The sequence below is a fragment of the Delphinus delphis genome, chromosome 5 (genome assembly GCF_949987515.2).
Source record: "Delphinus delphis chromosome 5, mDelDel1.2, whole genome shotgun sequence".
Taxonomy (NCBI): Eukaryota; Metazoa; Chordata; class Mammalia; order Artiodactyla; family Delphinidae; genus Delphinus; species Delphinus delphis.
Window position 1 is genome coordinate 38,271,482 of NC_082687.1, and position 12,070 is coordinate 38,283,551.

Genomic DNA, 12,070 nt, shown 5'->3' on the forward strand with positions numbered 1-12,070 from the left:
TCCAAACTTATTCCATGATCTCTTATCTCTGGTTACCCTTAAATAATGGTAGTTTATTCCACTGTGGTAAGTACATAGTAATAAGAGAAGAAAACAGTTGCTCTCTAATATGTGCGTTTTCTTTTCTTTAACAGCTGCCTGTTTCTGCCCAGTTTGGCCCCTCATAATGCCCCTACAAACAATGCCGTCACAACAGGTCTTACTGATGGGGCCGTGGTCAGTGGCATTGGTTCCGGTAAATATTACTTTATCTGCTTATGAGATTTTTCTTTCCCCCAGTAGATTATATTTTATTTAGAGATTTTGCTTTTCTTGGCATCTTTTTAAAATATAAATATGAGTCAACACAAGCTCTTTCATTGTTACTTTTCTATTTTCACTTTAGGTGAAAGATTCTTCCCTCCTCCATCTGGCTTAAGCTACTCCAGCTGGTTTTGCATTGAACATTTCAGTTCTCCTCCAAATAACCACCCTGTCAGACTTCTTACTATTGTTCGCCGAGCGAATTCTTCCGAGCAGCATTATGTGTGCCTTGCCATAGTTCTATCAGCAAAAGACCGATCGCTGATTGTCTCCACCAAAGAGGAACTACTCCAAAACTATGGTCAGTATCTATCTTTTTCTTTTTGCTTCTTGTGACTATTAAAAGTAGCAAACTTCATTTTATTTTTTTTTAATTTTGTTTTATACATCTTTATTGGAGTATAATTGCTTTACAATGGTGTGTTAGTTTCTGCTTTATAACGAAGTGAATCAGTTATACATATACATATGTTCCCATATCTCTTCCCTCTTGCATCTCCCTCCCTCCCACCCTCCCTATCCCACCCCTCCAGGCGGTCACAAAGCACCGAGCTGATCTCCCTGTGCTATGCGGTTGCTTCCCACTAGCTATCTACCTTACGTTTGGTAGTGTATATATGTCCATGCCTCTCTTTCGCTTTGTCACAGCTTACCCTTCCCCCTCCCCATATCCTCAAGTCCATTCTCTAGTAGGTCTGTGTCTTTATTCCTGTCTTACCCCTAGGTTCTTCATGACTTTTTTTTCTTAAATTCCATATATATGTGTTGGCATACGGTATTTGTCTTTCTCTTTCTGACTTACTTCACTCTGTATGACAGACTCTAGGTCTATCCACCTCATTACAAAGAGCTTAATTTCGTTTCTTTTTATGGCTGAGCAAACTTCATTTTAATGGTTGGTTTTAAGGTCCAGCTGGTAATTCTTTTCTAATTTAAATTATTACAGAAAAGAACAGGTTGTATAAAATCTTGAATATTGTTTACCAGTGAAATTTTAAGGCACCTTCACTTTCAAAAGAGACTTAGATAGAAAACAGTGGAGAGAGTCCCTAAAATAAGGATTCATCTCTACTTGCCAGGAAATCACAGCTTTTGCTAGGAATGCAGGATGCTTGTTTAATATATTTTAGTAGGGATTTTCATTGGCTGTGAATTCTGCTTAACTAATGAATATTCATTGAGCACCTGCCTACCATATGTGCCACTCTGTGCTAGACACAATAACATTTTAATTACTTTATTCATCACTTACCTTCAAGACTTAATACAGTCCATTTAATAATCCTAATTCACTAATTCCCTCCAATGTGCCATAATGTTAATGTTACTATGCAATAGAACTTCAAACTCAAGGCATTCATGAATACCTTCCTAAATGATATGAGTAACATAAAATAGAAATCTCAGTTCACTGAATTTTCTTTGCTCCGAATATAAGCATTTGTGTGTGTGTGTGTGTGTATATATATATATATATATATATATATATATATATATATATATATATATATATATACCTCTTTTTTATCATCTGATTTTTGTCTTTTAACTGACTAAATAAAATAATAGCACATATTGCTTCCCCTGTGGTTGGTATTCACATATTAATTGAATATGAATGTTAGCTCCTCAGTTTGATTGTAAGGCTTTTTGTCTTACTTAGGATTCTTCATCACAATCAGCACAGAGTTAGGCATCAATACAGTAAGTGCTTTAAAATCCTAGTGGATGCTTTATTTGCCCCTTCTGTGGCATTTGATCCTATTGATGTTTTCTTCCTAATTAAAACTATCTGCAGTCTTCAATTTGAGATACCCATTCCTTGTTCTTTCACTATTTCTCTGACCTCTCTTGCAATTTCTTTCAACAGCTTTCTCTTCCATCTTCCCCTTAAAATTAGTATTCTTCAAGCTCTTATGTTTAGTCTTTGTACTCAACCTGTTCTTCATGAGAAAACATCAATTTCTTTTAGCATTAGGTCTTTTTACCCTCAGGGACTCTGAAGTTAAAAAATTTTAGTATGTCTGTGTCCCAGGCTTTGTCCTCATATTTTCAACTGCATATTAAATATCTTAATATGAATAGTCCTCCTGAAAAACTTCAAACTGTAATATTTGTTCATAAAATCTGTATCTCCTTCTATTTTCCTGTCTTGGTAAATGACACCCTCACTAGCTGTTATCCCATCTAGAAACCTCAAGTCATCCTTGAAAATACCACCCCTTCTACTAAGTCTTACTTTATTATGCCTCCTTAACATTTCTTGAATCTTCCTTTCCTCCCTATGTCCACTGTCATAGCCTTTGTTTAATATTCTTTATCACTTATCTGGATTTTAATTCTTTGTTTTGTTTTTGTCTGTCTACCTTACTAGAACTCTTAAGTTCCCACACACAATGTCACTATCTTTGTAATCTAGGCCCTGCCACCGAAAATAGTGCCTAGCATATATTAGGCCCACAAATATTATATAAAAGTATAAATGAATGAATGAGAAGAAGGAAAAATAAAGGAAGAAAAACACAGATGACTTGAAAGGGAAATAATGAGAAAAGTGAATAATAATGGAGAATTTGGAAAGAAGATAGAATTTAATGGAAAAGTTAGGGTTAGATCTAGGGATATTTCAATAAAAAATGTTTTCTAACTATATCATTTTCACTAAATGTAATTTTCAAGACTACGATAGTCTATATATAACTAGAAATTATAGTAACATATACCTTAGTAATACAAACGATGCTACTATTACAAGCATTTGTCCTCTGAACAGCTATAGTCCATTAAGATGCCTAGGTAACTAAAAGCTGTCAGAAACCAGTTGGCTTACCAAATATCCTGACACACCACTGAATGCTGGGTATATCTTAGTTTAAGCCTGAGTCAGAATGTGAAGCCCTCAGAAAATTTTCATAAGTAATATCTTCTATAGTTCTCAAGAAGATTAAGTCTAATAACTGGGGAAGGGAGAGGGAACAGTTCTTGGTTTCACCCATAACCTTTTATCTTTTCATTCACATCCCTTGGTCCATAACACTAGACCTTTCAAAGCTATTTGACCCTGCTTTTTGCCTAGTTTATTCAAGTCTCTTCCTAATTAGGTCACCTATGGATAAGATGCTGTCTTTGTAGTGGTCTTAACTCATCAGTAGATGTATCTTCTGAATTGTCATTTAAAAATATAATCTTGGGGGACTTCCCTGGTGGCACAGTGGTTAAGAATCCACCTGCCAGTTCAGGGGATATGGGTTCGATCCCTGATCCAGGAAGATCCCACATGCCGCGGAGCAACTAAGCCCATGCACCACAACTACTGAGCCTGTGCTCTAGAACCCATGAGCCACAACTACTGAGCCCGTGTGCCACAACTACTGAAGCCCATGTGCCTAGAGCCCGTGCTTTGCAACAAGAGAAGCCACTGCAATGAGAAGCCCACACACCGCAACGAAGAGTAGCCCCCGCTCACCACTACTAGAGGAAGCCCGAGCACAGCAACGAAGACCCAATGCAGCCAAAAATTAATTAATTAATTTAAAAATAATAATAATCTTGACATTTCAGTATATGCAAATATTTTAAGATTCCAGAAGTAGAATATTTTTGTGATTCTTTCTTCAAATAATTTAAACTTTTAACTTTCAGTATATTATATGTGCTTGTACTGAAAACTGGTGGGTCTGCTTTAAGATACATGGTTAAGATTAGCTCTTTTTAAAAAATTTTTCTTGGGGTGGGGGAAGGAATTAATTTTTAACATCTGGATTTCTGCTGCTGTCCCACCTTCTCTTGAATTCTTATTAAAGATAAATTAATTTTTAACTATCTTAACATTAAGTTAATACTTAACCCATTATTTCCTGGCATGATTTGACAACATACAGGGTAGCAGAGACAAGCCAGATTAGAGTCAATAGTGATTGCAAATGTTAGCAAATCACCAGAGTTGTCAGGTAAAACAGGAAACTTGGACCAAAAAAATAACCTTTCCACTCCATAAATCACCTCCTTACTACCAGCTATTGTTAGACAAGGGTCAGGGCTGTACAACCACAAACTAAAAGCAGATAGTTGCCCCCTTGTATCATTGAGAGCATAAAGTAAGAATAAAATTTTTGATTTTCTTTGTTGTTTGTCTAACCAGTGCTATAATCAAATTCATCTCAAACTAGGATTTTAAAAGACCTTTTATAACAGACCATGACAGGTAATAATCAACTAATCTCTTTTTGTTGTTGTCTATTGTAACTTTATTTTACTGTCTATTTTATTTATTTTTTATTTCATTAGTTATTATAACTTTATTTGATTATAACTATATGTATCTTGAACAGAACAAAGCACAATATATCCCAGGTTTTAGGTAGTTATTGAATGAATAGGGTATTTTCATTTACATCATCATCATATTATTTTAACATAGAGTCAAAGTCTAGATGTGAATAATTGTTAGAATGAGGATGATGTTAAGTTTTTAATTTCTTTCCCCTCTTCATTTTAGTTGATGATTTTAGTGAAGAATCCTCTTTTTATGAGATTCTGCCATGCTGCGCTCGCTTCCGCTGTGGAGAACTGATCATTGAGGGACAGTGGCATCATCTGGTTCTGGTGATGAGCAGAGGGATGCTGAAGAACAGCACTGCAGCCCTCTACATTGATGGACAGCTTGTTAGCACCGTGAAGGTGAGCATACTTGTGCTTATAAATCTCAACCTGCTTTTATAAGACAGTTTAGGGGTGGGTGTGTTTGCCTGTATGTGTGTTTGCAGGGGTATTGTTTTAAATTGCTGTCTTAATTTTAAGTTGACCTTCAGTACCCATTTAAACAATATGTGAGAGTCATGTGGCTGGTTAATTCAAGTCACTTGATTAGAAAAGACTCGAAAAAAAAAAAAAAAAAGAAAAGACTCGAAAGGAGGGGTTACAGGGTACTAAAGATGTTAGCGAATATGTCAGTGCTTGAGCCAGATTGTTAAGTGCTTTTTCACCAGAGAGAAACCAGTTGGATGGTTGGAAACCAGATGGATGCCTAAATTAAATAAATGATGAACACAGTATTTTGTCACTTCATTGTTATTACTGTATGCAGTCCAGTAGATTCTGTGCTCCTTTAGAGCTGGAACTGTTTTTATTCATCCTTGTTTTCAGATCACCCAGATTAGTCCCTGATAATAATAGTAATAAGGTGTTCCCTTATTGTTTGTTGAATAAATGAATGTATAAATATTAGTCTAGATAGCTATACTACAGTATTCAGAGGAGAGGCAACAGAATTAAAGCAACCAGTAAAGAATCAAGTTCTTTTTGTGAATCAGGATGAATGCTACTAGTTACTTTCTACCGAATTGAGCTAGCAAGCTCTTAAAATTCTTTAACTTCTAAAAGATGGTATCCATTTTTATAGTGATATCACTTAAAAGAAGCAGCAAAGGTCTACCTTTTGTGTGAATTGAAGTTTTAAAAGCAGTGAAATGGGCAGCCTTTTTGAATACATTTCCTTCCTTAATGATATTTTATTGTGACATTGTGTTTCAGTATGATAAACCCTAAAATGAACTCTGGGAATAGTCATTTATTTTCTTTGTATACAGGATTGTGTTTGAAATGGGCTTGTAGATTCTTTAGTAGGTTGCTCCTTCATTATTTTTAGTATCATTGAAAATAAAAATGTCCTCAACTTCTAGAATTGAGACGTAGGAGATTTATTATTAATATATTTACATCATCATCATTACTGTGCCTGTGAGAAGTCACAGTCCTGTGAAACCAACTTTACGTCAAACGTTGGTCTTCATACTCATACTATTAACATCACAAGGAGTTGTTCTTTGATATATGGAATAATAAATATGATCTGAAGCTAGGACAGTGTTATGACAAAACAATCTATGGGAATGTTACTCATTCTGTCAAGCGATGAAGGCTGCCTGTACCGCAAGAAGCAACTTGATTTCCTAACCTCTTACGCTCTAATTATCTATTTATTGTAATGAATTGAATGATAATTTAAGCATCTTGTCAGTGTAATTTCAAATCTGAGAATATATTTTTCACTGAGATTAAACCGTGTGTGTATAAATTATAACAGACTATTTTTCTAATACTTTTATAACCCTTCACGCATTATAAAACACTTTGCATGAATAATTTTATTTAACAGACTCATACTGAAGGTATCATAACTAATTTCAAGACTGCCTGAATATCATAGTTGGAAAGCTGTTTTTATATCAACCTGAAAATTTCATAGCAGCATCGTTAATTTGGTATGCAAACCAACCAGATAGTAACAGAATCCCTATATCTGACTGTTGCCCTTTCTAGCGTTAGATAGTTTATCTGTATTAATCTGTATTACAGAGTTGGATTACAAATTTCCAACTTGCTGTTCGGGTTCTAGAATCTTGGCCTGCCCTTACGTTTCTCTGCTCAACAGCTTTTGTACATTCATAAAGTTGCATGGTCTTGGGATAATGAAAATATACACAAAAAGTGGTTATTTTCCTGGTGAAAGTGTTTTGGGGTTGAATTTCACACATTTGCTTTCATTTTCTTTACAGCTACATTATGTTCACAGTACTCCCGGGGGCTCAGGCTCTGCCAATCCGCCGGTGGTTAGCACAGTCTATGCATACATTGGTACTCCACCCGCCCAACGCCAAATCTCTTCGTTGGTTTGGCGCTTGGGACCCACGCACTTTCTAGAAGAAGTTTTACCTCCTTCAAATGTTACTACCATTTATGAACTAGGACCAAATTATGTTGGAAGCTTTCAGGCCGTATGTATGCCATGTGAGTAACATATTCTTTGTTCATATAGTTGTATAAAACTTACCTCCTGTGGTATAGATGCATGAATAAGTGCATATGTGTAGATTAGGTTATACATTACATTTATCAAAAAAAAGGGCCTTCTCCTCCACTTTTCTTCAGCATGATACTATTGACCACTCACTCCTATTCAAAATGCTGTCCTCCACTGGTCATCCTATGCTTTCTTGTTTCTTGTCTTCATGCCTAGTCACTAGTTTTCCAGTTTCTCTTGTTGGCTTCAAGATGTGGGTATATACTTTCTAACAGTCTAACCCCAGCCTTCTTCTCTCTGTCATTTCTCCTATTACATGAAGCAGTTTAAAGTATATCTACTCTGGTTAAAGGAAAGAAAGATGGGTCTAGAAAATACACACGTGTATTCTTTAGGTTAGACCAGTTAACATCAATTTTCCTCGTGTCTTTATTCCTGCAGTCCACTCCTGTTATCCATTCTCCCAAAAGGAATTTAGAATCAGAGAGTTGATGTTAAGCTACAGTTCCTTTGTAGTACTCTTTCCAAATGATGTCTTCCATTCCCTTGTTCTCATTCTGCCAAAGTTCTCAGAAGAGTTGGGACAAATATGTTGTAAATGGTAATAATCTTATGGCTAAGTAATTTCTCTTTCACTCAGGTTCTTGATTCAGAGTGTCTGATAATAGCTAACACTGACTGAGCACTTAATGTGTGCTGAATAAGTTAATATGCATGAAGGACATAGCTACTCTGAGCCCTTCACAAGTATTTATTCATCACCTCAAAACACGGGGACTTAGGGGCTGTTGTTTGCATCCCCATTTTACAGATGAGGAAACTGAGGTACAGCGATGTACAGGTCACACAGCTTTTAAGTGATAAAGCAGAGGTTCAAACTTAAACCATCTCGCTTTAAAACTACTTTGCCATGTTGTCTGGAAGAATAAAGAGAGGCATATATGAGGGCTCTCATTGGGAAGGAGACCTAGTGCTACAAAGCTCATAGACATTCCACTCATTTTCATTCCCTTGTTCCTTGGAACCAAGGGGAAGTGTTTTGTGATTTGTTTGGTAACAGTTAAAACTCTTCCTCTTCCTTTACATTATGCTGTATATTAAGTATATTTGAAGAGTAAAACTTAGGATGTAAAGCTTTATGACTGGATGCTTTTCCTTATTTTCTAATTAAAGAAATAAATGAAGAGCTGGAAATTAAATAAAACAGTTTTTAAATTTAGCTCCCTTGTTCCACTTTAAAAGATTTTCAAGGCTACCCATTTAAAAATGATAATAAGAATTAAAAAGTTGTGTTAGGATCAGGAGAAAAACTGACGATTTTGAAAAGGATTATTCTTCTTTTGAAGGTAAAGATGCAAAATCCGAAGGTGTGGTCCCGTCTCCTGTGTCGTTAGTGCCAGAGGAAAAGGTGTCATTTGGCCTTTATGCACTGTCTGTGTCCGCCCTAACGGTGGCAAGAATCCGGAAAGTGTACAACAAGTTGGACAGCAAAGCCATCGCTAAACAGGTAAGCAGATTGATTCCCCAGTGGGCTGCTGCTGATTCTCACTGGAAAGATGTTGCAGAGCTTCCTTCTGGGCACCACACAAGTATGAGTGCTTGCTAAAAACAATGCCTTTCATACATTGTTTTGGTTTATTTGCCTTTGAATTTAAGCCAAAACATATTTAGATATATAGTTTAATTTGGAAGAGTGAGAATTCAAGTGCATAGTTTATATTAATTCTTATATTTTTATTGGCAATTAAGAAATCGAACTTTAGGAAACTAAAGGCAACAATTGCTATTTTTAAGGCTGTAATTTTTTTCTGGATAACCTACTAAATGCCGGGCACCATTTTGTTCATGACATAGCAGTAGATAAAGAGAAAATCCCTGCCTTTATTAAGGTTCTTACATTCTAGTGGAAGAGGCATACAATAATAGCTAAAGAAATAACCTGATCATAGAGTATGTTAGAAGATGAAGAGTGCTATGTGGAAAAATAAAGCAGGAAAGGTGAGAGAAAGAAGCTTACAGTTTTAAGTAGGATGGTCAGAGGAAGCCTCACTGAGAAGGTGAAATTGGAGCAGCCTTTGAAACAGATGAGGCAGCAAAGCATGAGAATATGGAGAATAAGATGCATGTATGGGCAGGTGGGGTTTGCATTCCAGAAATACAAGTGCTAAGGCCCTGAGGAAAGTGCATGCCTGCCACAGAGGCAGGTGTGGCTAAACAAAACAAGAGAAGGCCTGCGGGGTAGGTGAGGCAAAAGTAGAGTCACTTTTTCTGATATGGAGAAAACGATAGGAAGAGTAGTTGGGGGGTGGAGGAGGTACTGAGAATTAAGTTTTGCAAAAGTTTGAGAAACATATTAGACATCTTAGCGGGGGACATCATTGGAAATATGAATCTGAGTTCAGGGGAGAGGTTCGAATGCCACGGGTGTTCATTAGGTGGTGGTAAGGCCACAAGACTAGGTACACTTACCAAAGAGGAGATGGAGATGGAGATGAGGAAAGGTTTACAGATGGAGACCTGGGATATTCCAGTGTGACAGCGTTGGGAAGATGATGAAGAACCAGCAGAAAAGACTATGGAGCCGGCAAGAATGGAGAAAAACTAGGAGAATCTGGTGTTGTAGAAGTCTTATTCACTGTGGCAGATGTGTTAGAGCAGTCAGAAAGATGAAGGCTGGCCATCGGGTTTAGGAAGGTAGAAGTCATCAGTGAGCTTGACAAGACGTTTTGGCTGATTAGAGGAGGCAAAGCTAAGGGGAAGGAAATCAAGAGGCTGGAAGGGAAAGGATTTGGGAATAGTAAGTATTGACAAGCTCTTTTGCAGAGGTTTGCCTGTGAAAAAAAAAAATATATATATATACATATATATATATATATATATATAAAATCTTCTAAGGAATATTAACTACATAAATTTATTCTACCGGTAACAACAGAATTAAGTCTATGCCTTATATTTGCTTTAAAAGCACACTGTGTATGTATGTGCAAAATTTAACATTTATTTTGTGTACAGGGCATGTTTTATCCATAAACTTTTGGATAATCTATGTGACATTTACTTGGCTATGGAGTAAGGCAAGTATTATATTCACTAATCAGAAATACTGTGAGGCAGCGAGTGATAAGAACCTTTAAACCACAACAGTCTCATTCAGAAGGACCCCTGAGGCTGTTTTCCAAGACCCCCTCACCATCTTTCTCTCAGTAGACTGTATTTAACTGAGTCTACTCAGGTACCTCTGAGTTTCCACACCTTTGGAAGTATTTGCACATTTTTTAAAAAATGAATACTCATGTTTTTAATATTCTGTTATGGAGAGAGAAAAGATATGTTCCCCATCATGTTCTTTTTTCTTTCCCAGTCAAAATGTTCAGACTGTTCCTGTATAGTTACATTTTTCCCTTTCCTATTCTTCAGTTAGGCATTTCCTCCCATGAGAATGCCACTCCTGTGAAGTTGATACACAACTCAGCAGGGCATCTTAATGGACCAGCACGGACAGTTGGGGCTACTCTGATTGGATACTTGGGTGAGTCAGATTGCCTTTGTCTTTCAGACTTATTTGCCTTCAAATCTGCGTTCACTTTCTTCACTTGAGTGTGGTGTTTTAAGTTCATATTCGATAGTGCTGACCTGTAATGTTCTTACAATATTTAGAGATTAATGTCAATCCCAAACTCCAGTCAACTTTAAAAATTATAATCTTTTATAAAATTCCATTAACTTTTCCCCTCTTTTGTCAACACTGATGAGCACTGACTGTATACGTCTACATAATTTCAAGGTAAAGATCACACTACACTTAGGGACAGATGTAAAGACTTGGAAATAACTGATGATTGCTATTGTTACATGGTTTGGTGCTGCAGTGGTGACACTCATGGTGCTTTTTATTTGGAAATGAGCTAGAAATAGCTTCAGAATATGAGCACTGTGGATCCAACTATAATAAAAGTCAGAGCTGCAGAGCCTCTTACCCAATGTCTGCATAGAAAGAATTGATTGTTTTGGTTAGGTAGAATTTTGAGGCATAACCCAATAATGCCATCTAAAATTCAGAGCTAGCAATTATGTATTTTAATGTACAAATCAGTACAGAATATTGGTTCCTTTTAAAATAAAAAGTGTTGTGCTGGTCAGCATCCTACATGTTTATCAGGTGATTATTATTGTCCCAGCAATGTGCACATCTCTTAACTTTGTTTTTCTTTTTTGGCTATGTTGCATTGATAAAAGTTTCCTTTACGCTAAGGCACATGGTAGTTTTTCTTTTTTCGATTCAGCAAATATTTAATGAGCACTGCTCTATGTCCTTTGCAAAAATACAGCAGCACTGTGGTATAGTAGAAAGAGCAGTGAATGAAGAGTTCAGAGATTTAGGTTCTAACCCCTGTTCTGTCATTGTGTGGATTTAAGCCAGACATTGAGCTCCATGGATGTCAATTTTCTTATCTACAAACTAGTAATACTGGCCCTAATTACCTTAGAAGGTAGCTTTCAAAATCCAGTGCCATAATATATGAAAGTACTGTGGATACTAGAGAGCACACAGAAATATAAAATGCATATTAGCTTTATTTTTTAAAAACTCAATCTTGATTGGTAGATTAAGACATTCAATGTCTTTTTTAAAAAACAAGGTTAGGGGGCTTCCCTGGTGGTGCAGCGGTTGAGAGTCCGCCTGCCGATGCAGGGGACGCGGGTTCGTGACCCGGTCCGGGAAGATCCCACATGCCGCGGAGCGGCTAGGCCCGTGAGCCATGGCCGCTGAGCCTGCGCATCTGGAGCCTGTGCTCCGCAATGAGAGAGGCAACAGCAGTGAGAGGTCTGCGTACCGCAAAAAAAAAAAAAAAACAAGATTAGGAATGTAGATGTGAATTTTTTTTTTAATTGACAAAGTTAGTTCCAGTACTGTGTTTCCACATATTTATGCTCTTCAGGGTCACTGATGTACTGTTACTC

At 36.8% G+C, this 12,070-nt stretch overlaps 1 protein-coding gene across 6 annotated transcripts in view; it reads left to right on the plus strand.

Moving 5' to 3' along the window:
* The window catches only part of WDFY3 (WD repeat and FYVE domain containing 3), a 261,777-nt gene that overhangs the window by 152,768 nt on the left and 96,939 nt on the right, over positions 1–12,070 (plus strand). For all 6 annotated transcript variants that reach the window (XM_060012227.2, XM_060012222.2, XM_060012224.2 and 3 more), the window contains 6 exons: positions 135–235; positions 386–604; positions 4,802–4,983; positions 6,861–7,092; positions 8,452–8,612; positions 10,526–10,637. In XM_060012227.2, coding sequence (XP_059868210.1) covers positions 135–235; positions 386–604; positions 4,802–4,983; positions 6,861–7,092; positions 8,452–8,612; positions 10,526–10,637 — 1,007 coding nt within the window. The remainder of the gene's footprint in view (positions 1–134; positions 236–385; positions 605–4,801; positions 4,984–6,860; positions 7,093–8,451; positions 8,613–10,525; positions 10,638–12,070) is intronic.